At 51.2% G+C, this 27059-nt stretch overlaps 12 protein-coding genes across 12 annotated transcripts; 7 read left to right on the top strand and 5 right to left on the bottom strand.

The window, feature by feature from the left end:
• The first annotated feature begins 98 nt into the window (after positions 1-98).
• On the top strand, positions 99-3085 carry QC762_407030 (uncharacterized protein). The gene is made up of 2 exons (XM_062890157.1): positions 99-834; positions 887-3085. Exons 1-2 carry the CDS (start codon positions 481-483, stop codon positions 2075-2077), a joined length of 1545 nt encoding a protein of 514 aa, XP_062743814.1. The 5' UTR covers positions 99-480; the 3' UTR covers positions 2078-3085.
• On the bottom strand, positions 2201-2848 carry MSRB2 (peptide-methionine (R)-S-oxide reductase family protein; the record flags this gene model as incomplete). Its single annotated transcript, XM_062890158.1, has 1 exon — positions 2201-2848. One exon carries the CDS (start codon positions 2846-2848, stop codon positions 2201-2203), a length of 648 nt encoding a protein of 215 aa, XP_062743815.1.
• Positions 3086-3514: 429 nt separating the features above from the next.
• Positions 3515-5713, top strand: AGE2 (ARF GAP with effector function(s)). Its single transcript, XM_062890159.1, has 2 exons — positions 3515-3773; positions 3837-5713. The coding sequence occupies exons 1-2, from the start codon at positions 3656-3658 to the stop codon at positions 5396-5398; spliced, it is 1680 nt and encodes a 559-aa protein (XP_062743813.1). The 5' UTR covers positions 3515-3655; the 3' UTR covers positions 5399-5713.
• On the bottom strand, positions 5693-6945 carry QC762_407060 (uncharacterized protein). Its single transcript, XM_062890160.1, has 2 exons — positions 6244-6945; positions 5693-6171 (listed from the first exon to the last, which is right to left on the bottom strand). The coding sequence occupies exons 1-2, from the start codon at positions 6376-6378 to the stop codon at positions 6013-6015; spliced, it is 294 nt and encodes a 97-aa protein (XP_062743812.1). The 5' UTR covers positions 6379-6945; the 3' UTR covers positions 5693-6012.
• On the top strand, positions 6887-11023 carry QC762_407070 (uncharacterized protein). Its single transcript, XM_062890161.1, has 4 exons — positions 6887-7553; positions 7645-7748; positions 7818-10117; positions 10223-11023. The coding sequence occupies exons 1-3, from the start codon at positions 7517-7519 to the stop codon at positions 8814-8816; spliced, it is 1140 nt and encodes a 379-aa protein (XP_062743811.1). The 5' UTR covers positions 6887-7516; the 3' UTR covers positions 8817-10117; positions 10223-11023.
• A 350-nt stretch (positions 11024-11373) lies between these two features.
• QC762_407080 (uncharacterized protein) lies at positions 11374-14914 on the top strand. Its single transcript, XM_062890162.1, has 5 exons — positions 11374-11467; positions 11562-12591; positions 12646-12840; positions 12898-13889; positions 13954-14914. Exons 2-5 carry the CDS (start codon positions 12425-12427, stop codon positions 14469-14471), a joined length of 1872 nt encoding a protein of 623 aa, XP_062743810.1. The 5' UTR covers positions 11374-11467; positions 11562-12424; the 3' UTR covers positions 14472-14914.
• A 2704-nt stretch (positions 14915-17618) lies between these two features.
• On the bottom strand, positions 17619-19892 carry QC762_407086 (uncharacterized protein). Its single transcript, XM_062890163.1, has 3 exons — positions 18826-19892; positions 18155-18776; positions 17619-18091 (listed from the first exon to the last, which is right to left on the bottom strand). The coding sequence occupies exons 2-3, from the start codon at positions 18731-18733 to the stop codon at positions 18077-18079; spliced, it is 594 nt and encodes a 197-aa protein (XP_062743808.1). The 5' UTR covers positions 18734-18776; positions 18826-19892; the 3' UTR covers positions 17619-18076.
• QC762_407088 (uncharacterized protein) lies at positions 19495-19764 on the top strand (the record flags this gene model as incomplete). The annotated part of the gene is made up of 1 exon (XM_062890164.1): positions 19495-19764. One exon carries the CDS (start codon positions 19495-19497, stop codon positions 19762-19764), a length of 270 nt encoding a protein of 89 aa, XP_062743809.1.
• A 245-nt stretch (positions 19893-20137) lies between the features above and the next one.
• Positions 20138-21406, top strand: QC762_0069670 (uncharacterized protein). Its single transcript, XM_062883729.1, has 3 exons — positions 20138-20401; positions 20481-20559; positions 20635-21406. Exons 1-3 carry the CDS (start codon positions 20388-20390, stop codon positions 21328-21330), a joined length of 789 nt encoding a protein of 262 aa, XP_062743807.1. The 5' UTR covers positions 20138-20387; the 3' UTR covers positions 21331-21406.
• Positions 21407-21750: 344 nt separating this feature from the next.
• QC762_407095 (uncharacterized protein) lies at positions 21751-23243 on the bottom strand (the record flags this gene model as incomplete). The annotated part of the gene is made up of 2 exons (XM_062890165.1): positions 21751-22493; positions 22558-23243. 2 exons carry the CDS (start codon positions 23241-23243, stop codon positions 22448-22450), a joined length of 732 nt encoding a protein of 243 aa, XP_062743806.1. The 3' UTR covers positions 21751-22447.
• Positions 23244-23273: 30 nt separating this feature from the next.
• Positions 23274-24234, bottom strand: QC762_0069650 (uncharacterized protein; the record flags this gene model as incomplete). Its single annotated transcript, XM_062883728.1, has 3 exons — positions 23274-23476; positions 23599-23812; positions 24079-24234. The coding sequence occupies 3 exons, from the start codon at positions 24232-24234 to the stop codon at positions 23274-23276; spliced, it is 573 nt and encodes a 190-aa protein (XP_062743805.1).
• Positions 24235-24868: 634 nt separating this feature from the next.
• On the top strand, positions 24869-26207 carry QC762_407100 (uncharacterized protein). Its single transcript, XM_062890166.1, has 2 exons — positions 24869-25015; positions 25079-26207. The coding sequence occupies exons 1-2, from the start codon at positions 24977-24979 to the stop codon at positions 25931-25933; spliced, it is 894 nt and encodes a 297-aa protein (XP_062743804.1). The 5' UTR covers positions 24869-24976; the 3' UTR covers positions 25934-26207.
• Positions 26208-27059: the final 852 nt, after the last annotated feature.

Here is a 27059-nt window from a genome sequence, read left to right as displayed (position 1 = left end):
CCATCGCCGTCGTGTTACATGCACAGACCATACAGAGGAGCATCTCTCCCCTTAATGCTCTCAACCTCTCACACCTGCTCTCTTGACCATTTTGAGGCCTAAGGATGAGATGAATTAAATGGGGGTCCAAGGGGGATTGTTCCCTTATTTCCCATGTAATTGGCATCAAAATGGCTGCATATATATTTGGTACTTTACCTACTCCAGTTGCTAAGCTAAGGGCTTACCATCAACCCCCTTCCTCCGTCCTTCGCTCCACATGGAACTCAGTCGTGCCTTCCAAGATGACGGGATGACCTTCATCGTACCTTCCCATAAAACCTGCTGTGTGGGGTAAATAAAGTCCGGCCGTTCAGTTTGAAGCGCATAATTGGGGGGCTAGCAATGAATTGAGACCTTGTCTTTTGAACATGTCATGAATGTTCTTCGACTTGCATCAACTCTCTCTCCTAATGTTCCTCGCGCTCCAAATATCCGGCCATGCCTGCTGCGAAGCCCACGCCACAGCCTAGAAGACCAATACGCAGATTCGAATTGCAGGATGTCCGCTTTAATGGCAGATCAAGCTTCTATAAAGACCCGCAGCTTGTGCTGAAGCCGCAACTCGATCTTGTTCCTCGTAGACCAGTCGATGGCTCGCGACTTCGGATGCCTCTATGGCGAAATTACTTGATGATCCATGTTAAAGACAGGGCTGAGGAACTGGTCAAGCTCGACCTTGCAGACTTTCGTCCGTCGGAGGAGCCTACAGACAACGGTGCACCAGAGCAATTCATACGCCGCGCCCAACATGAACCTGTTCTTTATGTTCAATATCCTTCCAACACTCAAGATGTAAGTATTGGTGGCATGTCGTATATTCAGATACTGATACTCAGTGCCCCAGGGATTCTCAATACTCAGAGCCACTCTCAAAGTTGCTTCGGACTTTGAGACTGTCTTGAAGGAATTTGATGATTTAGGGATAAATGTCGACTGTTATCAAGAGGAATTGCGGCAGGATCAGAGTTATTCTTGGAGCCAACCTTACAGCCATTCACAAAACGTCTACTACCACCCGACTCCAAACGCCATGTCTCCCCCACTGCCACCACGCAGCTCGCCATACAGCTCATCAAATCACTCACATCCTTACAGCTCAAGCCCACCATATTCAATTGCACCAAATCCACCATATCACTATCCCAACGCAGCACCAGATCAACTCACCTATCAACGATCTGCAAGTCAACCGGTGGGATATCCTAGTAGTTATCAATCTCAAGGACAGTGGTCGCCTCCAGTGATGCCATCCCCGGCAGCAACAACCACTGGAATCCCTGGAGTACTCGGAGCGGGCATATACAAGGTTAGCAAACTCGGGTCACTTTCGTCTTCTCGATCAAGGTCACGGAAAAGCCAACCCTCTCGAGGAGGGCACGGCTCTGCTCCTGGGAAACATCTCGACGATAACCACCAAACAACCCAATCGCCTAGCAGTGGAATATCCAGCCCACATCCTCTTCCGGACTCTTCCTATTCTGTATCCGTGCCTAGGAGGCTTCTCCAGCGAGTGCAGACAATTATTAGTGAATCAGAGAGCCAAGAGACCATTTCGCAAGCGTCGACTCTTACGTCAGACTATGAAGACCCTTCGTCACGACCGTTTGGAGGTTTGAGAATACCAGAGGAGGAAGAAACTGGAGAGGCATCTAGCCAACAGACCGCGATCACCACGGTGGCATCGACTAGGCCAGCCACGAGTACTGCAATGGTGCCTGCACATCCAAATACCTCGACAGAAATAGTTCCCTATAGGCAAGCACAACAAAAGCATACCCCTCCGGACTCGGGGAAAATCAACATGCAGGCACTGCTGCGCATCTCGCAGATACAACAGGAAGGGCTGGTTGATGCGACGAGGCTATGGGAGGATATGATGGAGAAGGGGAGGAATGCGATTGCTGGGGTGGATGATCCGGAAGAGGCATTTAGAGTGTTGTCGGGCTTCCAGGAGGAGTTCATCAGAAGATGGACTAGGGTGGTTGCTTCGACAGTGAGGGAGATGAGGGATGTGGAGAATAAGAGCGCAATGTAATTGTAAATGAGTGTGTATCTGGCTCGAATTTCTTGAGTTTCATTTGAGGAGAGACAGCTGGAAAAATCACGGCTGGACACATGAGCAGACAAAAACAAAAGTAACTATTAATATCAACCCTTATTACACCTTACTCTTATCCTCCCTTTCTTTTGTCTCCTCCTGCTCCTTCTTCTTGACAGGCTCATCATCCGGACTAAAACTCAGACTAATACTGTTCACACAGTGACGCTCGTCAGTAGGGGTGGGGAAGCCTTCCCCCTTGAAGACGTGGCCGAGGTGGCCGCCGCAGTTGCTGCAGACAATCTCGGTGCGGAGCATGCCAAAGGCGCGGTCCTCGTGGCGGGTGACGGCTCCGGGGATGGAGTCATAGTAGGCGGGCCAGCCGCAGCCCGAGGAGAACTTGTGCGAGGCCTTGTAAAGGGGGGCGTGGCAGCCGGCGCAGGTGTAGACTCCGGTTGTGGGGTAGTGCTTGTCGAACTTGCCGGAGCCGGGGGGTTCGGTGCCCTTTTCGCGGAGGATGCGGAATTGTTCCTTGTTTAGGACTGCGCGCCACTGGTCTGGTGTTCGTTGGTCTGGGTAGGATGATGATGACGACATGTTGGAGGCGGCGGTTGTTCCGAAGACGCTGGCGAGGAAGGAGGGGATGACGGGCATGGAGGATCTCAGTGGTGGAGGGCCGGAGCGGAGGGAGCAAGTGTTACGAAGGGGTGCAGAGGTGCGGGTTAGGTGGGAGAGGGTGAAGAATAGACGGGTGAGTGTTGAGCGCATGAGAATGAGTTTAAAGAATGTGTGAGAGGGGTTGGGGTTATGAGATGCGGTTTATATGGATGGGCTTGGGGGCCTCAGATCGGAAGCTTTAGAAGCTGTGAGTGAGAATCGGTTGGAATGCAGCGGGGCTGATCACTGACAAATCGGTGGTTTTTAGGGGCGATGAGACAAAGCCGGTTTGGCTGTGAGTTTGGAATCAACGGGTATTTGGATTTGGAGATGGTCTAATGTGGCAGTGAGAGTGAACGTTGGAGGGTGCCATTTATCAATATTCTTTGAAGGTCATTATTTGGAATCTCGAACTGGTTGCGTCACTGCTCGCTCCTCGGGAGGAGCAGTGTTGTCTGTTTAAGCTTCTTTGAACATACATGGGTAGGTCTACAGTGGCTTTCTTGTTGTACAAACTGTCCGCGTCTGTGGCACCTTATTGAGAATGATTCGAAATTGAATCGCAGGACTACTGAGATCCCATAGAGAGTATAAGAGCCGTGATACGGATTTATACTGTCCATGTTGAGTGGTGGAAACTGGGTGAAGCTTGAAGGTGGTGGAGAATATGCGGCTACCTAAATATCGTTGTATCCATCTTATAGCGGTCTATTCAAAATCCACTTAGCGGGTTATCAATAAGGGGCGTTGGGCGGCCCCTCTTCAGCCGGTAACCTTGTCGCATTGTTTCCAGCGCCATCTGGCTTCAGGCACCTGAAAGGCACGCCCGCGATTTTGAATCTGCCCACGAAATTATCTACCTGTTCTTCGAGATTCTTCGGTTTCCTATTCTACATTGCCAAAACAAAACAGCCCGCCATGTCTCGACGGCCGGCAAATCCTGGAGCCGATCGGGCACTCCAAAACCAGCAAACCATCAAGAGCCTTCTGAAATTGGAGGCCAATAAGGTGTGCGCTGACTGCAAGCGCAACAAACGTAGGTTTCCCACCCACCATTCCTCTATGTTTGTCAAGCCATATTGACCCCTTAAATCAACAGATCCAAGATGGGCCAGTTGGAATCTGGGCGTCTTCGTATGCATCCGATGCTCGGGCATCCATCGTGGCATGGGTACGCACATCAGCCGTGTCAAGTCTGTCGACCTCGACTCCTGGACCGATGAACAACTACAGAGTGTATTGAACTGGGGAAATGCCCGCGCGAACAAATATTGGGAAGCAAAGTTGGCCCCTGGCCATGTGCCCAGCGAAGCGAAGATCGAGAACTTCATCCGCACCAAATACGAACTGAAGAGATGGGTAATGGACGGGCCGATGCCGGACCCTGCTACGTTGGATGCCGATGGCGATGACGATGTTCCCCTGAGCGTGGTCAAGGAGAAGCAAAATATTGAGCGGAGGGAATCGACTCGGAAGAGCTCTATCGGTCAGTCGTCGGCCCCAAGACGTGTCGCCCCACCACAAGAGGACTTGATCGGTGGTGGCCTTGCCTCTGTACCACCACCGAGAGCTAGTACCGCCGGACCAACAGCGTCCAAGGTGCCTCCCAAAGCCGACCCTGCTCCTCCGAAGGCGACAAACACCAAGGATTCGCTGCTGGGTTTGGATTTCTTGGGCTCGGAAACTGCGGCGCCCCCTCGACCAGCCAGCACGACTGGCACACCAAGCGCTGGAGGCCAATCCCGACCAGACCTCAAGCAGTCGATTCTTTCACTGTATGCAGCCGCGCCACGACCTCAACCACAGGCTCCTCAACAACCAGTATCTCATGCCTCTTCGGGATCATTTAGCGGTCTGGGATCCCCGACAGGGATGTCACAGACTCAGGGTTCTTTTGGTGGGCTCAACGATGCCTTCAGCAACTTGAGCTTTGGAAACTCTACTGCTTCCAAGCCCGCCCAAGTCGATGCCTTCTCTAGTCTTGGAAGTTTCAGCTCCCCTCGCCCTGCGGCTCAGACAACCAGCAGCTCTTCGGCCTTCTCTGGTTTGAGCGGCGGCAGCTTCTTCGACTCCAAGCCAGCCGCATCAACTCATCAATCCAAGTCGTCCATCGGCGGGCTTTCTGGGTGGGGCTCCGTCTCCTCCCCCGCGGCTGCTCCTAAACCGGCCGCCGCACCGGCCTCTGCTGCCCTTGGGGATCTCTTCGACTTTTCCTCGCCAGCACCTTCTCAGCCATCCCCCGCCCCTAAGCCTGCGGTGTCGTCTCCCCCAATGACCTCTTCTTCCGTATTCAATCTCAGCCAGCCAAAGCCCGCCCCAGCTCCCGCCCCCGCGCCAGTAGCCACCTCTAACACCCTTGGCTCTTTTGGCGGCAGCGGCTTCTCTGGTGCTGATGTCTGGGGTGGAAACGCCTGGGCTTCTGACGAGCCCGCCAAGCCAGAGCCCCCAAAGGCGACGACCTCGACCTCGAATGATTTTGGCTGGGGCTCCTTCTCCAGCCAACCCATCGTGCCCAGCGCATCAGGTGGTTTTGCCCCTGCTCCGAAGGTCACTGCGGACGAGGAGTTTGGCGGTTGGACAAGCGGCACCACTTCTACCAGCACATCCAAGCCGGCTGTGCCCGGTGGCGACAGTGACTTGTTCAACAATGTCTGGCAGTGAATGGATTCCAGGGGGCTGGGAAGACTACCCCTGAATCTACATATCCAGCCAGGATAATCCCTATAGCCAACTTTTAATCATGACGTTCGTTTATACACTGGGGCCCTTGCATAGTAATTTTTTTTGGGTGCGACTTGGTTGGGAGAAGAGGAGGGCAGACAGATCAAAAAGCGTGGCATCGTGTTTGTAATGTTATTTGCATGTGTAGTTGTAGGGCGGGTAGACTGGGTTCAAGATGTACGAGATATCACAATGTTACTGATGTGCACCACTATTAGAAATGAAACCAAAAAGTGTTGGTTGATATAAATGAGTTTACTGTAACCACCCGCCCCGACCCAAACCCCAAACGCCATGTGCTATGCCCTGCGCTCTCTGTTATCAGGAGCGCGATCCCATAGAAACAAATACAAACGATATAATCTCGAGTGGTATATCCCCGTGTCAACGTCGTCCTGCACTCCTCGCCTTCATCCTGGCTTCACTTTCGATGTTATCCACCCTGCGTCCTCGCCTTTCCTTCCTGATAAAGCCCAGCGTTTTATTACCGATGTATGCCCTCATTCGACGACTCTGCTTCCCCTCCATCACACCATCTCATCGTATTTGCATGCTCAGAACATCAACCTCCAGAGGTAATACAGCACCAGAAACGCGCCGATCAATATCCCTGACAGTTTGAGAATGGCGACTTTGTTCCCGCTGGCAGCCATGCGGCCTAGTCTGCCGGCTGAGCCCTTGAGTTGGGTGCCCATTGAGGAGAAGGTTTCGGTCTATGAATGGGAGAATGAGTGTTAGTTTGCTTGGTTGTTTGGGTTGTGCTGGGAGGAGGAAAAGGGACGTACGCTGGAGTCGATGAGCTCATGGTTGCGGGCGTGGTCATAGATGTCGATTGTTACGCCGCGGAGGGCGGAGACTTTGGCGGAGAGCTCGTCGAGGCGGGCGTTGTTTTGGCGTTCGCGTTCGTAGGATTCGGACATTTTGACTGAGGGTGTGGATGGGAGGTGTGGTGGTGAGGGTGGTGCCTGGGGGCTTTGTTCTTGCGGCTTGTCGGGAGGGGAGAGACAGGATGTTTCACAGTTGGGTCGGTCGTGGGCGCGGGCCAGGGACTCGGGGCAGGATGATCGCGGGGTCTGGGCGGAAGATGGGTTCGTGTTAAGATCTCGCGATAGTGTTGCGCGCAGTGGGTGTCGTCGTGGGTTCGTCTGGAGTTGTGGCAAATGCGTCTACGCAGCATGCATGAACGGGGAGAAAGGGGGCTGAAAGCGCTGGCGCCAGTGACTTGCCAGCCGGAGACGGGATGAAATGTTGGGGTCCCTGCTTGAAGCCGCTTTTCTGTGGGGCCCGGAGCAGGCCACAGTGTGGCGCGTTGCCTTGCGTACTGTCGGCGGCGGCGGGCGGCTGTGGGTGGGGACTGCGCCTATGATGTCAACTAGGGACGGGCCAGGTGTTGAATATTTTTGGGGTTGAAGAATGTCGTACATGAACGGGACTTTGCACGGGGGTTGTTTTCAGGACATGCTGGTTTCAGAAGAGCTGGGATACTGTAGAGGCTCTCAGTAGAGTATCTACACATGTCAAGATATCAACCTGTTATCTCCGCCGACAAGGGATCCGGAAGCGCATTCCGTCTTCCAAGCCAAAATGGAGGCCGTCGCTCTAGCTTGGCATGTGCCCGAGGGAACAATTGCGGGGAAGCTTCCAACTGCCACTCAGCAACCACGAGCGGGAGATCACAAGGCAGAGTAACCGGAACATCCACCACAAACTCCAAACTGTCACCTTTCATACACAGCCCACTTACTGGACGCGCGGCAATGGCAATTGCTGCTTTGCATTCTTAGAAAGGCCTTCGACATCGTTTATCGCCTTTGAAATATCTTTGAGATCCCCTGACAAGGACACGCCTGCTAGGAGCTTTTTTGATAGTTGATCAATCCACCAAGCATTGGCTACTTTTCTGCCTAGACTGCAGCACTCCCCCCGCGCAAGCCGGATTGCCGTAACGAGACCACAAAGCAAAAAAGCCTCTTCTTTCATCACTCGAATATTTGTTGTTTTCTTCGTCTTCTACCCTTTGGTCATTGAGGATCACCTGCGCCCGACACAGCAGCAGCCATGGGAATCAACAATCCGCTCCCTTCGAGCTTATCCTGTGCGTACTTACATCCCGAGCATCCCGCGACTCAAAGATGATGGCACAATCTCTGCTTCGACAGATAGCTGACACTTTCCTCCTCCCACAGCCGAATGCAAAAAGTGCGGCAAGATCCTCTCCTCGTTCATCGACCCTAGACAAGCCTTTGGACCCGAGAAGGTCATCCCGCCATCTGTCCTCGCCAACGCCAAGGTAAGCAACCAACTGCCATGCCATTTTCGGGCTCCGTCAACTCCCCGGCTAACAATTCTTACACAACAGGGCCTCGCTATCCTTACTGTGATCAAAGCAGGCTTTCTCGGATCCGCCCGTTTCGGCTCCGGCCTCGTCGTCGCCCGCCTCCCCGATGGCTCCTGGAGCGCCCCATCCGCAATCGCAACCGGCGGTGCTGGCTTTGGTGGCCAGATCGGCTTCGAGCTGACAGATTTCGTCTTTATTCTCAATGACGCCAGCGCTGTCAAGACCTTCTCCCAGGCTGGCTCCCTCACACTCGGCGGCAATGTGTCAATAGCTGCTGGTCCTGTAGGCAGGAACGCAGAAGCTGCCGGCGCTGCCTCGCTGAGAAGTGTGGCCGGTATCTTCAGCTACTCCAAGACAAAGGGATTATTCGCCGGTGTCTCCCTCGAAGGCTCAGCCATTATCGAGCGCAAGGACGCCAATGCTAAGCTCTACGGCCGACAGATCTCGGCGAGGGAACTCCTGTCTGGAGCCGAGCGCCCACCGTCGCAGGCTTATCCCCTGATGAGCATCCTCAACACTCGAGTTTTCAACGGTATGGCGGCCGGTGGATCGATGGACAACAGAATGTACAACGACGTACCGGTGTATGACGACCACGAAGACCCGGTTGTCTGGGGTAACAAGACTGGCCAAGCTTATGGGGAGGGGCAGTCGAGGAACCGGGACAGTGTGCCGGCGGGGAGCAGTGGACAGGGAGATTACTATGCGCCACCCAAGAGATCTTCCACGTGGCAGGATCCGGTTTATGATCAGGAGCCCAGATCGTTTGGGCAGGGGTCGAGGTCGAGCACGTATGCGGATAATTCTTTTGGTGGAGCCACGACAGGAGAGAAGAAGGCTCCGCCTGGACGGCCGGCGGCGCCGAAGCCGAACTACGCCGGTAAGGAAGCCATGTTGAAGAAGAATGAGGCTATTGCGCTGTTTACCTTTGAGGCGGTGGAGCCGGGCGATTTGGGATTCAAGAAGGGGGATGTGATTACTGTCTTGAAGAAGACGGATAATGCTACGGATTGGTGGTAAGGTTTGACATTTGATGAGATGGTTTGGAGGTTGAGGCTGACACGATGATTTAGGACGGGCATGATTGGAACGAAACACGGTATTTTCCCCAGTAATTATGTCAAGATGAAGGAGTGATTTGGGACAATTGTTTGGAGGGAGGTGTGTGCAGTGGCAAGATACCCTTGAGAGGTGAGGATGGGGATGGGGACGCGTTTCGGTTCGTTTCAACGTTTGAGAATCCTCGCTCAACGATGACCTTTTTTTCTTTCTTTGTGCATGGTAGCATTTGAGTTGAGTTTTGGTTGTGGCGTTTGGTGGGAAATGGGACTACAAATGGATTTTTTTGGTGTGTTTGATGATTCTCTTCTTTGTTGGTTTTCGTGTTTGTTTTTTTTGATGGAGGGTTGGATGCATACGTTTTTTTTCTTGTGTGGTTTGAAGTCGAAGGAGAGCGTTGACGGAGATGAGGAGAGGGTTGCGATGAAGCACACCTGACGTGGGGAGATGGAGGAGATGGAGACAGATTGGTGATGATGTACGCAGATTGTGTAGTGCTTCTGGGTAGGTAGGATGAAGTAGTGAACTTTGAGATTTGCAACAAGGGTGGTTGATGTCTGAGTTAGGTGTGGTGTGATGTGGTGAGTAGTGGGAGAAGGTGATGATGGCAGTGGCGATGGCTAACGATGGCAGGTGATGTTGAGTGTGGATGTGGTGAGGGAGATCAGAGTGAAGATGGATAATGGTGATAGTGATGGTGGACGACGACGAGGCTCGATGATGGTGAGATTGGACGACGATGGCAGCTGTTGATGGTGGCAGTGGGTAATGTTGCTGTTCAACCTACTCATGGAAGAGGTGGGACACCCGAGGAGGGGTTTTAGGTGTCGGGTTTGCACCAAATCAAGGCAGCACCACAACGACTGTATCGCTGCGTACAGCACAACCTGTCGAGACGGCCTGGGCTCCTCAAGGAGGTTCGCTAGTCGGAAACCAAGGTCGCAGGTTCGAGTCACGTTCTTGTCCTACGATCTTGGGACCGCAGCCTCGCCCAGCCTCGTCGCCCCCTTCAAGGGGGTGCGGCAGTGATTTAAGAACCTATGCTTAGCAAGGTCCCCGGTTGGGGTGCAGTTCATTGATCCTTGTTTGTTGTTATTGTTATTGTTGTTGTGATATGATGGATGGCATGGAGAGTGGGTATGGACAGAGGGTATGGATACTGGGCATGGGCGAAATTTTTTTTAAATTTTCCATGCGTGGATGGAGAGACGATGGGTGTGGATGGAGGAGATGGGAGCTGGGAATGATGAGTTTGAGTTAAGGTGAGATTTTGTTGCTTGAGTTGTGCTATTTCCTTTCTGGGTTTGGATGTTTATGATGATGGTGATGGTGGTAATGGTGCGGATGTAGCTGACTCTCGCTGGTAGGTAGCTGTCTCTTACTGGTAGGGCAGATAGACATGTCCATCCGGTTGTGTATGTTGACCCAGCAGTCGCGAGGGTTGGTCGCTATAGTATCAGGAGCAACTTAACGTCACCACCTGGCAAGCAGCAACGTCGAAGAGCAACTGACGGGGGTTTACAGGTGTTCTTTCCGCATCAGGAGATATCAAATTCAGACACAACTGAAATGGCCATGTGGTGTAATGCGCAATGCGCAACATAGCCAGCATAGCGCTCTCACCCGTCGCGATGGTTCGATTCCTACCTGGGTAAATGGGCTTTGCCTGGGTGTGCAGATTGCACTCGGTGCTTTTTTGGGATCGGCTTAAAGGGTTGACTCAGTCGCTAATTCGACGCTCGACGTTCTCCTTCTGTTCTCCTTCTCTTTCGATATCAATAATTCAGCAAATATGTTGCTATGAGCAGGCAGGCAGGTCTCTGGTGGGTGGAGTTGCGTGCTGGAAGATTCTCTCGGAGGCGGGTCATTGTGTCTTCTTTTTTTCTTCCTCCATCTCGCCTTGAAATGCAAGGTGCAGCTGTAATTCTTTTTAACCTTCTTTTCAAGAAGGTTGTTTATTCTTGAGTATCCCTATTCAAGAGGGCGCTTGTGGATTTGTTGATGCTTATATTCTAGATACCATCGTCAAGGTCGAGATGTCTCTCTGGGCAAAGAAGCCGCGAATTGGTAGCTAAAATACATACGGTCACCTATTTTTATTTTATTCTTCGACATTTTTTTTCACCCTTGATTCTCATCAAGTGGACTTAGAAAATGGACAACGGGACCAGAAACATCACTTAACCAACTACAAGATTTTCGACTATCACTGCCTTTATTTTGGGATTGCTTGCATCGAAGTTCCTTCTTCGAGTCGTACCCTCATTTTTCCTCTGGTAAACTCTTGATGTTGACAACCGGTATTGTTTTCGCATTGAGCTACGACTCACTTTTTGGCATGACGTCGTCATCTACGTTTCGGCCAGACTGACAGTATATTCCTGCTTTCCTTTCCCATTCTTTTCAATATACTCGTACTTCTTGTTTCCAGTCGACAAGGGAACGCTGCCTTTTTGTCTTTGCTTCTTGAATTTACCATTAGGAAGCGCCATGAGAAGGATGATCTTGTGCTGTCTCAACTGTCTAGACCATTCGGGCAGACAGACGTTCGTCTGTAATGCTTGTGAGGGCTGGAAGTCTGCTTCTCAATGTTTTCCTTAAACAGATGTTACGTGCGTGCCGTGGAATGCCCTCATAATCGCAGCGTCAGCCTTTCATTTTTTTTGTCTTCAAGCCATAACAAACAACTACCCATTGTTTTATCAGGAATCATGAGAGCAATCGGAGTCATCACATGTAATTGAGCCGGTTGATTTCTGTTTTATCCTCCACTTTCTTGTCCCTCAGGCGATGAATGGAGGGTTAGGGTTTCTAAGCGCCTCCCCTATTCCATGGTGGAATCACGCTCATTATGCCATCGACCAATCGTTTCTCCAAATTTAACTTCACTTCGATTTGAGGTGCAAACCCGCAACCACACCAGTCATCACTGCCTGACCGAAGCATCTCAAGTTCTACCTTTGCTTTGCCTCTGCGGCCTCGTATTTCCCACGCATAATGGTCGCGACCGCAAGCGACCCAGGTCGGTTTTCGGTCTGCCTTCATTGCGACCGACGAGGGGCACAAAAACACCAAACAACACGAATTGGTCAGGCATCACGAGAGGTTCAATAGCAACAGACTGATAGGTCGCCACCCTTGGTAGGGCAACCGACTGAAAGATTGTTCAAATCCATATCACAACCTTTCGAAGATGAGATGGTCAATTGAGCACTCTGATTGGCGCATTATGGGCACAGAAGTTGTTAAGGTGAGGCATTAATTCCGGTACCTTGCAGCTACGGCGCGATCTCATGGAGATAATTTCCCTTTGGAGAAGATTCTATCTTATACAAGGCTTGAGGACAGCTTCTCTGGCTGCTTATTTGCCCGGTGAGGATAGAGGTGATGGCCGGCCGGGCGGCCCGGAGAGATCGATCAAGGCGTTTTTCTGGTGTTTACCTGGGGGGGGGACCACTGATATATGGGTGATGCCACTCATATTTGATGGCCTTGGCCTTTTCTTTGCGAGTTCTTGTCAAACTTGTGGGTTCGGTGGCATGTAGTGTGCTGCTCACCGTCCGCTCGAGATGGCGGTCTCTTATACACTCCTTTACTTATTTGCATCTTTCTTCTCGTTTGTTACTTGCATTCCTTTGAAGCCTGGTGTTAGCTTTCAATCACAGTCCTCGCTACCGGTACTCACTTTACCATATGGATCGTATAGAGCCTCAAGTTATCGGTCATCAAGCGATTTGTAAGTTCTTGCGTCTTGGAGATTGGGTTGTCTCACAAGCTAACGACATCATAGGTACATCTTCAAGAACATCAGATATGCGGCCCCACCTGTCGGTGAGCTGAGATGGGCCAAACCAGCGCCCCCAGCACAGAATAGCACTCATCAGGATGGCAGTTATGGGCCAAAATGCATTCAGTCGGCTCCGAATGGTATCAATGTGGTCGGACCAGGCAACAAGGCGCCTGTCGGAGCTGTCATAAACCAGTTGTAGGTGCTGTTATTGATAGGAAACCCCAAATGTTTCTGTATCTGACTCCTCTTCAGCCTTGGTGGAATCCCATTGCCACTCTTCTCAGGTGGAAGCGAAGATTGTCTATTCCTCGACGTTTATGTGCCTGGAAAGGCGCTCAAAAACCCGACCATCAAGTTACCCGTCGTTGTATGGATCTACGGAGGTGGCTTTCTCTTTGGCAGCAAGGACACGATGACGCCCGACTTACCGTTCTACGATGGAGGAGGGATGATTGGGCAGTCAAATAACAACATGATCTTTGTCGCCATCAACTACCGCGTCGGTGCCTTCGGATTCTTGGCAGGGGAATCCATGGAAAGAGACGGGCTCCCAAACGCTGGATTGCACGATCAAAGGGCTGCTTTGCAGTGGGTAAGGGATCATATTCACTTGGTTGGTGGTGATCCTACCCAAGTCACTGCAATGGGCGAATCGGCGGGTGCGTCGTCGATACTTCACCACATTGTCGCGGAAGGGGGTCGCCTTGATCCTCTCTTCTCAAGGGCAATTCTGCAATCTCCAGCCTTCCAGCCGATATGGGACCGTGCTGGCAAAGTTGAAGATACATTTCAGGATTTTTCAACACTCGCTGGATGTCAAGGCAAAGGGCTGGCCTGTCTGCGAGCTGCTGACCCGACGGCGTTGATCAAGGCAAATAACGCGCTGAACTTGAAGCAGGCACCGGGTACTTTTGCAATTGGCCCAACACCGGATGGCAAGTTTATTCGCCAGTTGCCAGTGCTGGAGCTCGCCCTGGGAAAGTTTTGGAAGCTCGATTCCTTGATCCTGTCCCATGTTGCGGACGAGGCAAGTTTGTTTGTGGGCGGTTCCATTCAGACAGATGCGCAGTTCTCAGGCTTTCTGGGCCAGCTTTTTCCCAACGATACTCTGACGGCAGGTGTGAACGACAAGATTGAAGAAGCATACCCTCCTGTCAAAGGGACGAAGAAGTCAAAGTATGCCACACAGACAGCTAGGATGACGGAGTTTACAAGAGATAGTTGCTTTACGTGCCACATTAGGCGTAAGTCCAGGCGTTCCCGTTGCTTCTTGGGTCATGGTTGCTAACGTCCACTCTATCTCTACAGATCTGACAGAGTCCTTCGGCGATAGCAAAGTCTGGAACATGCAATACAGCGTCTTCCCTGGCCAGCACGCCACCGACCTGATACCCACCTTCTTCAGCACAGCCTACACATCCGACACCTTCCTCGACGACCTGGCCATGTTCTTTGTACCTGTCCTCGGCACCTTGGTGGCAGGCATCAGCACAGCGATGCAGAGTTATTTTGCGTCGTACATCACCACAGGGAATCCAAACATGAACAGAAAGATACTGAATCTTCCACCGGCTATACGTTGGAACCATCCTGTCAGCGGACGAGGCGAGCAAATCTCGGGCGTGCTGGATGTGGGTGGCTGGGGGATAACGACTGTCAGTGACGATAAGAATCAGAAAACGCCTTGTGATTTTTGGAGAGGATTTGCGGCGGCTGTGACGGCTTTGGGAGGGTACTCTCCTCCTGGGGAGGTTGTGCCGCAGAACCTTGTGAGGGCGGAGGGCGATGTGAGCCGGAACTATGTTGGTGGCAATGCTGGTGAATGAATTCATAAGGGCAAAGCAAACTACAAACAGGTCCTGGAAATTCATGGGCAAAGTCGGTACTGGGAATCAGGGCTAATATGACGGATCAGACAGTGATAGGTTTACAGGGCTGACGGTCATATCACCCTCCAGATCAGTGTTCTCGATGCTATCTTCCGCCTTGAAATGAAATAATGGCCCCTCATCGTTCCACCTGGCCATCCGCCTGAGCTCAACCTGCAGAGGAAGACCGAGCGGACCAGGACGGATAGAGATGGATCGGGGTGGCGCATGTTTCCAAACCATCACGGGATATTTTGTCGAATGCCCTGCACATCCTGATTGACTGGGCCTGATTGCGGATGTGAAGAAAGGCTTCTTTCCCAGTCCATTTCTCGGTCTGGTAGGCATTTTGACTTGAGGTTGTTACCAGGAGTCCAATCAGTTCAAGCCACACTAGACAGCGGCATGGCAGTTACATGGTCACAATAGGTAATGTCGTTTGTTGAAACGATTTCAGTATTCTATCCTGAACCGCCCTGGCTTGCTTCCTAGATGCGACCATGGTGCTCGACTTTGGAACTCACTCCTCTATCTACGATTGGATTAAGTAGTCGACCCTCTTGAGCTCGGTGAGGAACAGAGGTGTCACTTCAACCACACAAAGAGTTGGAATTTGACACACAAAATTTGCCATTCGGACTAGAGGCCCCTCTGGTGAGGTGTTTTCGAGCGAACATGTTTGTTGTTATTTCCTTCTGAGGAGGGTATCGTTGGATAGATATCACGGGACTCCCGGACATGGAAACTGGGAAATTAACAGGCCAAGCGATGCGACGCACGATAATGACAGGGCGGTTTGACGGTACTTAGGGTGGCCAGGCGTCCCCTCAGACTGATTTCTGGCAACCAATCACGGAGTCTTCACACAACACAGAAAAGACGGATCACCGCTACCGACCGAAGGTTTCCGGTCTTGATGAGGAGACAATGCCGAACGGACCACCACGATGCATCGTCCCGAACCGCAGCGGTTGGCGCGATCACCAACTGTCAAGTGAAGTACTTCGGGTCGATAGGCTGACACGGGCCAATGGCTTTTGCCATGGGCTGTAGTGGTGGTGTGAAGTTACTTCGTGTCGTCGTCATCAAAAACTCAATCTTTGATTGGCCGATACCTACGCCGGTTCGGCGCCTGCGCTTAGACGCGCATATTTCACCATTACATCCATCCTCACTGGCATTTTCAGCAAGCCACAGCAAGCTTCAGTGGGATTCTCTTTCCTAATTTGTCTGTGTAAATGTTGGGCTTTGCGAGAACTTCTCCATCACACACATTTTGTGCAACACGATATCTGATTTGCATATTCCACCTTGTCAGGTGATGACGATTACTTACGGCTGCTTTCGAGTAACCACCGCCGCCACCTCATCAAGCCAAACGACCGTTGATGCCGTTGTGCCCCAACGTCCCCCCGGGGCATGGAGAGATGCACTGTCACCACCGGAAAGGTGATGTCATGCTTCCGGCGACACCTCCGGATTCCCGGAGTCTTTTGAAGCCCATTGCCCAATCTTATTGGCTCGCTTCTAGCAAGTCATCACAAACATGTGGTATGATGCAATGAAGCTTTTCTTTTGATGAAAAGAAACGTGGCTCTTCGGAGTAGGGTGATATTTCGCGGAGAGGAAGGCGACCAGGCAACCACTGCCCACCCGGAAACCCCGGGGCTCAAGCTACATTTGTGAGGTCAAGTTAAGATCACGCAGGATGATGAATAGAAAATGTATGATTGGATAGTCCAATGCAGACCGGCTAGGGGCATCAACATTATGCATCGCTGTTAGCCCGTTATACCTGCAGCGTGTCTGAGGCAGCTTAAGTACATACACACATGCAGCCACTCAAAACGGCATATGCAGACCCCGGACACCAAACAACTACACCTCTCACGAGCGACAACCGCGCAGTTGCGACCCTGTATCTGTCAGACGGCGTCGTATCACTCCGTCTGATGTCGAGGCCGTTCCAACTGATCAGGATCGAGGAGCAGGATCATGCCATATCAGACGACAAAAAGAAACTCACAAACAGGCAGCCAGGCTCACCAACCGCCGAAACAATCACTGCGCCACTCTCAGCGCTTCGGGCCGAACGTCATGTGGCTTGCTTGCCCACCCTAGCAAATTCCAAACGTCTCCCCCCAGTCCATCAGTTGGGGGCCTAGGCATTCTCTAACTCCTACTCGGCTCCGATCTTGCCGCTAGGTGGGTCCGGATGAAGTCCGTGCAGATCCGGAATTTGGGGTCTGAGAGCTCGGGTTACCAATCATTCGCACGGCGTGCGTGAACCCCCACTTGCCAAAACTGAGTAGGTACAGCTTACCTCAGCACCGTATCGACCACACACGACCACTGAGCCTCTTTGCTGCATTTACCAAGCCGGCAGACTGTGTTTGTTGGCTCCCTCATTTTCCTTTTTTCCCCTCCAGGACTCGACTTGGGTGTTTTTCGCTTGTTAGTTTTACACCGACCACTCGCACACAGTTGCGGACATTACATACACTAACATGTACACCGAATGCAGAAGATACGAGGCAACCTGTTGTTACTTTTGACCCTGGAAAGAGAGAACCAGAAACGTGGCTGCTGTCATGCCTCGGTAAAATAACGCCTGAAGCCCCAAGTGCGATGTGTGTAACATGAGAAAAATGACGATCAATGGTCCTTGTTTCGGCATCAAATCTGCTGGTAAGCTGCGATCCTTCCCGCCTTGCCGAGGGGCGCGCACTTTGATACACACTCCACTCGTGCGGGAGCAGGGAGATGGGACCGGGCGGTGCAAAATTTTGGTTCGGGTGCTACAAGGTCTTTGCAGGTTGGTAGGCGGTATTTTGTGGGAGGAGATAAGAGGCAGGGGTTGATGAGGCGGCAGGCGGTAGTGTGCCGTGGTTTTTAGGTGGGTTTCGTAAACTAAACCCCGGTATTCTGGGAGTCTGCTGGGGGGTCTACCATAGTAATGTCAGTGCCGCTGGATGCTGTGTGGTCACGGGATTTTCGTCTGCGCGCCGGCTGGGTTGTTGGTCAGGGTCTGGGATCGGTGGACGTGGAGTTGGTTGGCTCCGGGCAACAGATGCCATGCAACTTCTATGGAGGCGGTGTCACGACTTGCAACAACAGTCATTCTGTCTTGTGTTTTTTTTTTGTTTTTTTTTGTTTCGCAGCTGATGTTTTATTCTCGTTGCGTACAAAGATTCTGCTATTTCCAGCGATATAAGAGAAAGAAATCCTCCAAAATCCCAAATAAAGCCAAAACCTGGACTAGTAAAACTGGCAAAAGCGAGAATAATAATATCTTGACATCAGTGGAATTTTCTTCACCGTATGATAAAGTGTCGGGAGGTAGTCGTGTTGGGGAGGTCGAATGATACAGGTGTTAGAAGGTTTGGTGTAAGAAACGTTAGACAGGGTTAACGTGCGTGTAATAGCACGATAGGAAATGTAAATCAGAACACGCAAAAGTCCGCCCTAAAATCAATCTCCTTAAATATCCCCCGCGTCGGTAAAAAGCACCGACTTGATGAAATCCCGAAGCCAAAAGAGCGCGCGTGGATGCCCCCGCTGATTTAGAGAGAGAAAATCTGGAAGAGATTGATGTCAGTGTGGAATGAATGATAGAGGGGCAAAACCAGCGAAACATACCAGTTCCAATCGTAGCGACCGTAATCTTGTTGCTCCCTGTTCAATATCTCAAGCTGCTGCTGTTCCCAAAGAGCATAGTCGTATTGCCTTTGCTGTTCAAAACCCTCGGGGTCGAAGTTGTACTGCTGGTAGTCGAAAGCGTTACCCAAGAGCTGAGCGCAGCTGGCCTCGCCGATAATGAGATCAAATCTCCGGGGCTGGCCGAGGATGTCGAACACTTCAATCCCAAGGGGTTCGTCAAGGACATGGAATCGAACAAATTTCCATTCGAACGGGGAATTTGGCTGTTGCACGTAAAGATCGACCCATCCAACAGGTTTGAAGACACCTCCCCGTGGGTTCAGAGTTCTGCCAAGGTCCGGAGTGTAATAGTTCCATTCGAGCGCCCCTAGCATGTCCTTAGAGATGTAGTTGACTCGATGGTGTTCTGAATACCACGTTTGTAAGGTGACGCCCTCTGTACCCACATGATTAGGAAGAACTTTAGCACCCATGATGCATTCTCGGCGATGATTCACATGAAGCACTGTGGCGTTGACCCGGCGGAGGATGGCGTTGAATGCAGGTTGTACGTCGCTCATGATGGCGTAGTTGCTCCTCAAGGATGACAGAACTTAGTTCTTTCTGGACATCCATCAGTAAATATCTGAGTGTTTGTTGAGGGGAGAATTACCCGTGCCAAAGCAAAACCCCTTCGACTGTGACCGAACCGCCCAAAGCAACGGTGATGGCTATAGAGAAAGAAATAGCACAAGTTCGTGTGCTTTTGTCCGAGGTCTTTGCTGTGAGTCGGTCTCTTTCTTTTAACTTCCGAGTCTTAGTTGAGGGGGCACAGAGTGATCGTGGCTGGGGGGGGAGAGGCAGTCTGATAGAAATATCGGAGGGGAACGGCCTAATGCACAATATCATAGAAGCCTTCCAATCATAACGGCCGTTCCAAAAGAGTAGGATAAGTGTTCAAGTGGGATGTAATTACAAAAAGAGAATCTAAGTCCGAAATAAAGCAAATGGTATTGCCAAGGGGAACAGGGCATCTAGTGGACCAATGTCAAAGTTGAATCCGAGGGACCTTCCAGACTCAAAAGCCAACCTACCCACACCCTTCAGTCCATGACCCACAGCATATAAAAGGGAAATCGAGGCCACTTCACCTCAGATGTAATCAATAATGGAAAACATTTATGAAGGGTAGGCTGAATCCTGCACTCGGTGTATTCATGAGCAAAGGCCCTGTGTAAAATGGGCGCTGTTTTACAGCCCAGGAAGCTCCAGGTCTCCAATCAGCAACCTGTACCCTAAATCGCAGCAAGTTACAACAGGGAATTCCATCTCCACAACCATCATGACCAAGCCAGACACAGCCCGCTTGATGGAAATGTACATGAGCCAGCCCCTCAGTATGTATTGTCAATTTCATCCATTTCGATGGACCGCGAGTGAAACTTCCAGTCGTGGTATGAACCGCATCGCATCGAGGAGCATGATCGTGACGGTAGCTGGCACCGGACTCATGTGCGGGGTTATTCGAAAGCGCAGTCGGTGTGAGGGGAGGCGAACCTGCCAAGGCCAGAAAGCCGGGATTGGAATTGTCGGAATAGGTTGGTGTTTGTGAGTGTCGGGTTAGTTCGGGACCAGAGCTGCGGACATTCGAGGGAACTGGTCACTCAATCGTGCCTTAAAACAGATTCAGGCCTGCAGGGCTGCAAAGAGAGAGAGAGAAGTGCGCGACCTACCTTCGGTGTGAACGGGGCAGGTGCTGCGGTTATGAACTTCCAAATTGACCCTGCGAGAGGATGGCAGGCGCTTATTTCACCAAAATTCAGCCTTCATGATTGGACAGCGACGGAGCTGAAAAGCACTGATGTAATGAACAGGCGTTTATGCAACCCCCTTTTGGGCAAGATCAATGTGTTACCGGTTGGAGCAATCTGTTATCGATTGGGGATGAGTTCAGCTTCCTTTTGGCATTTCCATCTTCACTGTTTGATAACATGATTCTCATCCAGTGCCCGATGGATATGCTGTGGCGAGGATCTGAGTTAACATACCTCATTGTAGCCTCTTGCAAGCATGTTGATAGCACATTTGTTAAACCGAACCCACTCAGGCACATTGAGGCTCTACGAGAATGGAATCAGTTGGCTTGGTTTGTGGATCAGAAATGGGCCCTGATAATGGTAGACCAGTTTCAAGCCACGACTCTTACCCGTGAGATCATGAGTGTACGCCTTGTTGATGCATCCTTCTCGGTGAGCTTTTACTCTGTCTATGGTGCTAAACCCAGACGTATATAACGATGTCTAGAATGATACTTTCACGGCATACAAGACTTTCAACAACTCCCACCCTTGCCTTCCCACCTAATTCTTCAACAATGTCTTCCGATCAACAGGCTGTGACAATCAAGGTAGAGGAACCCCAAGACAGAGCAAGTTGCCACCGATTCGCAGCAACGAGAGATCTCAAGCTAACATTGGGGCAGTTGTCGAGGATATATCTTCATTCTGTGACAGTTCCGGGAATTCCAGCAGCATGTCGACAATTTGACAAGCCCTGTAGCTTTCCTTGCTCCAGTGGAACCTCCAACCAACAGAACGAGATCCCAATCACGCTGTTACGTTCTATACTTTCAGATCGCCTTCCTGCAAAAGCTAGCAACGTCACTTTACACTGGCGTCTTACCGCCAGCACTGAGGGTTCATATCCCGTGATCACCACTCGCCATAAGATCACCGACACCACATCTACGGTTGATGCACAGAACTATACCATCGTCTTTGCCGAACGGTTAGACAGACTTCAAAAGATAACGAGTAACCACCAAAGGTTACGCAAATCCCAGCAAGACTCTCGAGCTCAGCCGAAGACATCCTATCCTTCTCCGCCTCTTTTGACAGGAGCAGGCAAGATCTCCCCGAATCAATACTGCGGCATAAGCAAAAGGAGACGGAGAAGACAGCTCGACTACACACAACAACCGTGCCCGACCTTCCTCAGCGAACTTCGACGGCGTGCTGAGCAGCATAGTAAGGCGACGGGTGAGGTGAACTGTCTTCTTCGGGTTATGCAGGTGCAACAATACATTATGTCCGGGAAGAGCAGCTTGAGTACCTGCCACAAACGACATATGGAGTCTCGGTCTATTTCACCGTCGGACAACAGTGTTTGTTCTGAGTGATACCACCGAGTTCACTTGAGTTATAATGTTTCTGATGCGGTGTTTCGGGGGATGGTAGACAAATGATTCATGTCCTGTCGAGTATGTATGATGTTTATTTAGTATTTCTCACATTTCCTTTTACTTGGGGATGGCCATAGGTCACTGTTAGAATATCGTGAATCTCGAGCATATTTTTACTTCCTCTGCACATTACGTTACACGCCATCAGCAGTCAATGTACTAGAAGCTGTGAGGTAGAAGTCCCTGAGCATACCATATACTTAGTATTGTGGGAATAGGGCCTCGATACTGTAGCCGACAGAACTAACATGGTTGTCGGCCCTGAGTGGTTCTGTGTATAGGTAGATTATAGGTGCTAAGCCCTAACCCTGACTACCCCTGCTCTCTGGCGACTACTTACGCAGAGCTTCAAGATTGTGATACTTCATAAGCGTATGATTGAGTGTCTAGACTATCAGTCTGGGATCTAGGCTACTTGAATAAAATCGAACAACGTAACGTATGTCCAGAGCGGCCCTATTGGAGAGCCAAAGAGCTTTCCAAGCGAACCCTGGGTGGGTGCTAGTTTAGCACAAAAACTGCAAGGAGATTTGGTCATAAAAATCATCACAATCCTCCTGCCCCTTCCCACAGCTTCCAGAACATGCCAAATCCACACCCCACCCACTCAAAAAGCCTTCTCCTCATGACCAACCCTGAAACTGACGTTCTTCAAGCAGCCACCGAGTGTCCATCTCCAGCTAATGCGAACACGATATGATGTGGATCTGCGACGTCGAAATAAGCAAACACTAGCCCATCCCTGACATCCGTCTATCCGCAGTTCTCCCGGGACTGGGCCCACACACACGATGAAACACGAACCCAGCCAGCTGGTAACTGCCAGTCAGACACGAATCATGAGATAATATTTCCAAATGAAAACGGGGTTCGATGATGGGCCAACCAAGTGTCAGACAACCAACCGACATCTCACCGGTTACTCGTGTGCAGTTCTTGCATCAGTCTGACCTGGTAGCCAATGTCTTCACTCCATTACCCTGGCTGCTTCACTCTCACTGGCTGTCCTCGCCGAGTCGCCGTCCACAAATGAAGTTATGAACCACAGCAGCGGTCAGCTGATGTGGGCACCCATCTCTGCCGGGGCCACAAGGATATCCCTACCAATCGACACGACGTTAGCGTTGCATGAACCTCCTTCAAAAGCTTGTTTTGACTACACACCATGTGTTCAGTTCTGGGTCATTCATGGCGCCTTCCATGGTACCCACGCTCTCATCAGCGGCGATGACCACGGGCATCTGCTGGATCTGCTGCCTCTGGACCCACTCATCGACATTACTGCGATTGCCACACTCTTGACCGCCACCGCCGCTGTTAGGCAGCCCCTGGTCACCCTGGTCTTGAGCATACTGTGCATCAGTATCAGCAGCTAACGCGAGCCGCGGTTGGGGAAGCATAGCCATCCGAGCCTGGTACCATTGGATAAACGGCAGTCCCAGGATCACACTGATCCCCTGCTCTCGACACAGGTTGCTACTCACGACAAGGAACCTCATGAGCTCAAACCTCAACGAAAGTTGCTGGATCTCAAACACGGCGACAACAGTCCGGCTGCTGGACATGGGCCCTAGCGGGGATGTAAACGTAGTCATGCGGGTTTCGTCCGCGGTCATCTCGCGCGACGGATACTCGCCTGGCTGACCGCCCAGAATGTGGGCGGTGTCGTCCAGCATATAGGAGTTTCGGAACCTGGGGCTGATGAGACACCCCGGTAGTCTGACGACGTCATAATTCGGGGTCTCTGTGATTAACCCAATTTCTGTCATGAACTCGCCCGGGACGAGAAAATTATTTTGAAAGTGGCGAACTCTCCGTCGCCGAGCCCAGGGGGGATCGCGAGGCTGCATTGTTGCTGGGCTTTATCCCGAGGTTTGGTTTTACGGATGTCGAGCAGCCCGAGCAGCGGTTCTGCAGATTTGGTTTTGTGGTAGGTAGATGACCTTCTCCAGGTGAAAAACTAGCAAGCTGTGGCTGCAGCTTGAGGCGTCTCTGGGGTCTGAATTTGGGCCGTGTGCGAAAGGTGTTGTCGGTGGAGTCGCACGGTGACGCCTAACAGGACCGCTGATCAGGATGGAAGTGTCTATCAAGGCATATGCATTAGTCTTCGGAGAAGTCTTGGAGATGTTATGTTGTTGCTAACTTTGTGATTTTCCCTTCTAGACAGTCCCGCTGCTCCCGCACACGACACTTCCTCTGCCTAACCCCGCCGCTCTCGATACCAAACTCCCAGCCAACTCGAGATGCTTGAACTGGTATAGAATGGCGCAGGTGGGCTAGATGAGATCGAGCAGCTGCGCTTTTCGTCGATGGACTTGCCGGGTATGCACTTTCGGGCACACGCAAGATTGCGGCTCGTTGCGTTGGACGGCAGCTTCTGGAATTCTTCAGGACAAGATCCAAGCTGACAAACGCGGAGCTGGAAAGCAGACAAAAGAGTTCTCGTGTTGACTCTGTCAAAGACACTTCTTGCTTAAGCAAAGGTGGAGATGGTCTCGTCAGCGCAAGTTGTCGTCGACAAGAGGTAACCAGAAGGCTCGGTGAGCAAACAAGCGGAGAGAGCTCTGGGTCTGATAAGCCGAGAGTATTTGGCGGGGTCATTTGGCTCACTTTGATGGGACGAGATGAAAAGGAGGCGTCGGGCGTTTAATGCTGGTAGAATGATATGGGCCGCGGAGCACTTACAGTCAATACTGGGGGTTTTTTATCAGGCAGACTGATGGGAGCGAAGAAGCGGATTTCACCGGCCAGACACGACAAAGCTAGCTCGTTGAGAGCATTTTCCAAAGCTTCAGGGACCAGTAGGAAGCCCACAAACATGGTGTTCTGGCCGAGGTTCATGGTGGTTGGTGGGACCTGCATTCAGCTCCCACCACCAGGGTTGATTTTGGAGTTTTGGGTAATTGGAAAACTGACGGGCGACACCAGCCAAGAGAAGAGAGAGTCGTCCCTTTGCAAACCGACCCAAGCCGCATGAGACCGCCAGAGTATTCTACGTAAGCCGTTTCAATAAGCATCTTGGGCGTAAGTAGCATATCTACGGTTCTAGTGACTGGTATCTGGCAATGTATTGCTCCTGTCATCTATGAGGTTAAGCACAAATGGACGCCCTGGGCGGGTATTTACTAGGTACCTTGCCATGTGAGCAGTTCGATGCCTTTCAGTCCCACACCCTGTTTGGCAGGGGTGTATCCGAAGTGTTCCATGATTGGTTGCAGACTGTTTGACCCTCATGCAGCCACCACCAATTTACAATTCCCCTTTTTAGGCTTGTATCGCGCTTGCCGTTCTGATTGATACGAGACATATGGTGTCGCATTGCCGCGGAGCAATAATGGCCTTGAAAACCGGGATATCATGCTACGCTACGTACACACGCGGCGATGGCTCGGAGCCTTTCCCCGTGCCAAATTTGGCTGAGAGATAACTCATCCTGTGGAGACTAAGGGCTAAAGCCGAGTTTTGCAACTACAAGTCTTCTTAGACGAAGCAGTTTTTTCTCTCTTAAGATCACATAGTTCCCCTCTCCGGGAGTTTCCCGATCATCAGCCTTCTGTTCAGCATCTCTGAAGCATCAATAACTATGGCGCAAACGTCTTCGACCGGTGAAGCTGATACTTTTGTATGTGGTTCTTCCTGAGATATTCGCAGGCTCTTTGGCATGCTAACAATGCGACCTTAACAGGACTCAATCTGCATTACTGGGCTTCACGAACATTCACATGGTGGCCTAGCTTCCGGATTGTTAGAGCACTTCGTGTCTCCTGTATCTATCGACCTAGGAGGACCGCACACTATCTCTACTGCTCTGGCATCCAAACTCCTCGAAATCGGCCTCGACGAACTAGACGCCTTGGTAAAGATTAAGAGACACATTGTTCATGTTGACTGGAGATACGAAACTCCAAATCCCAAATTTACAACGAGGCACCTTGTCATCGCAGGATCATCTCCCATGATCGCATTCGCTGGCGGGACACAATGGTTTGAGAACGTTGCCAGAACGTCAGTCTTTCGAGGTGAACAGGAGACAATGCCTATTCCGGATTATCTACGGGATCCAGCATGGATTACACCTCTGACCTCACGGAAACCCTCCTTGAATACTGGACCCCAACTTGGAAACCTCAGCGGCTTGCAACACACATGCCGGCAAGAGCCAAATCGATGGGCCAGAGCTCGTTCTCCCCCAGAACTTCCAGACACCTCTCGGACAGTATCCCCGGACCCAGAAGATGACCAGCTATCCAACTGCTCAGACCCAGCTTCAACTAAGAGCGCATTCTCCGAGGCTACAGCCCCCAGCATCTACACCCCCGCGCCATCTAGGCAGAACTCTTCCAGCCTAGCCGATATCAATGGTGCCTGGATGGACTGCCAGATCCAACAGCAATTCCAAAGCGAAGCCTTTCAACAGCAAAGAAAACAGGCAGAAGACCTGTATATGCGCACCGGAGATGTCAGTGGCCTCATTGGCGTGATCAAGACAGCGAGCCAGTTCTCACAGAGTGGTTCATCCACTGGAGCTTTTGGGCCATAAAACCACGCCCTCCGAAGTTATTTGACCTATTTACCGAATAATAGAGATCATTACAAGTGCATCAACTCACCTTGACGCTTTGGCACACATGAGGTGATGCTATGATTCGGCGGCTTCAATGCAGTTGGAGTACGGGGATATTGTCGGAGGGCCATAGGCTTTCTTTGGTGCTACAGCTCTATGTACTGTTTCCTTGGTTGCTCTTCTCAGTTTGTAGCCAGTCTTGCGCTTCGTTTCTGGTATACATGTATTATTTGCTTTCTTTTGCTTCAAATTAGGTGCTCTTGAACCCTGCAAAGTGCCCTCAGAATCACTAGCATCGAAGCCAAAGAAACCTTCACCATGAGCCACCAATCCCCCCGTCCCCATCGCACAAAAACAACCACGGCTATGATCTCTCTCAAACCCCATTTCCATCTCCCTAGGTCCATATCTCACCCCGTACAACCGAGCCCTGCATACATGCCGGCGGCCCACTCGTCAATAGATCTCAGCTTTCATGTTATAAACGTCACACCACCGAGATATCCACCTCAACCCGAGGAATTAACGAATTACCACCCCTCATTCCACGCTGAACGAGCAGCCCTTATGGCACAGAGCATCCGGCACAGACCGAAACAACTTAGCGTACGCCCGATTATGCCCTCCCCCTGGTCCACCCCACCAGACCGTTGAATGATCATCCGTTCAAACCGAACTTGGCACGGGAATGGAGACTGGAATCTATCAATGTATCTCTATCCCGTTTGTATCCTCGATCCATTGAACTCATCCAAATGGGTTAAACTTCCAGATGGACTGTAAACCTCACCGAGATAACATTCTCTCCCCAGCTCCCGGGCACAGTCAGATGCAACCGAATCTCTCACAGCATGATTTCATGAACACGAAAGTCACATCAAGAATATCTCAGGTTCAGCCTCAAGTAAATTACCTAACCTAACCCGCCCCCCTCGGTCCCCCTTTTGCGGCGGGAGAAATTCCTGTCAGTATGCACCCTTCGGCACTGTAAGACATTCGCACCTCGGCTTCACAAAATAAAGTGATTATCCTATCATACCTAGCCGCATGACAATACGATTTAGGGCAACCAAACAGACCGAATAATCTCGGTGTGTCGTAA

Source organism: Podospora pseudocomata, chromosome 4 (genome assembly GCF_035222375.1).
Source record: "Podospora pseudocomata strain CBS 415.72m chromosome 4, whole genome shotgun sequence".
In the NCBI taxonomy this organism is placed as follows: Eukaryota; Fungi; Ascomycota; class Sordariomycetes; order Sordariales; family Podosporaceae; genus Podospora; species Podospora pseudocomata.
This window is presented reverse-complemented; position numbering and strand designations above follow the sequence as displayed.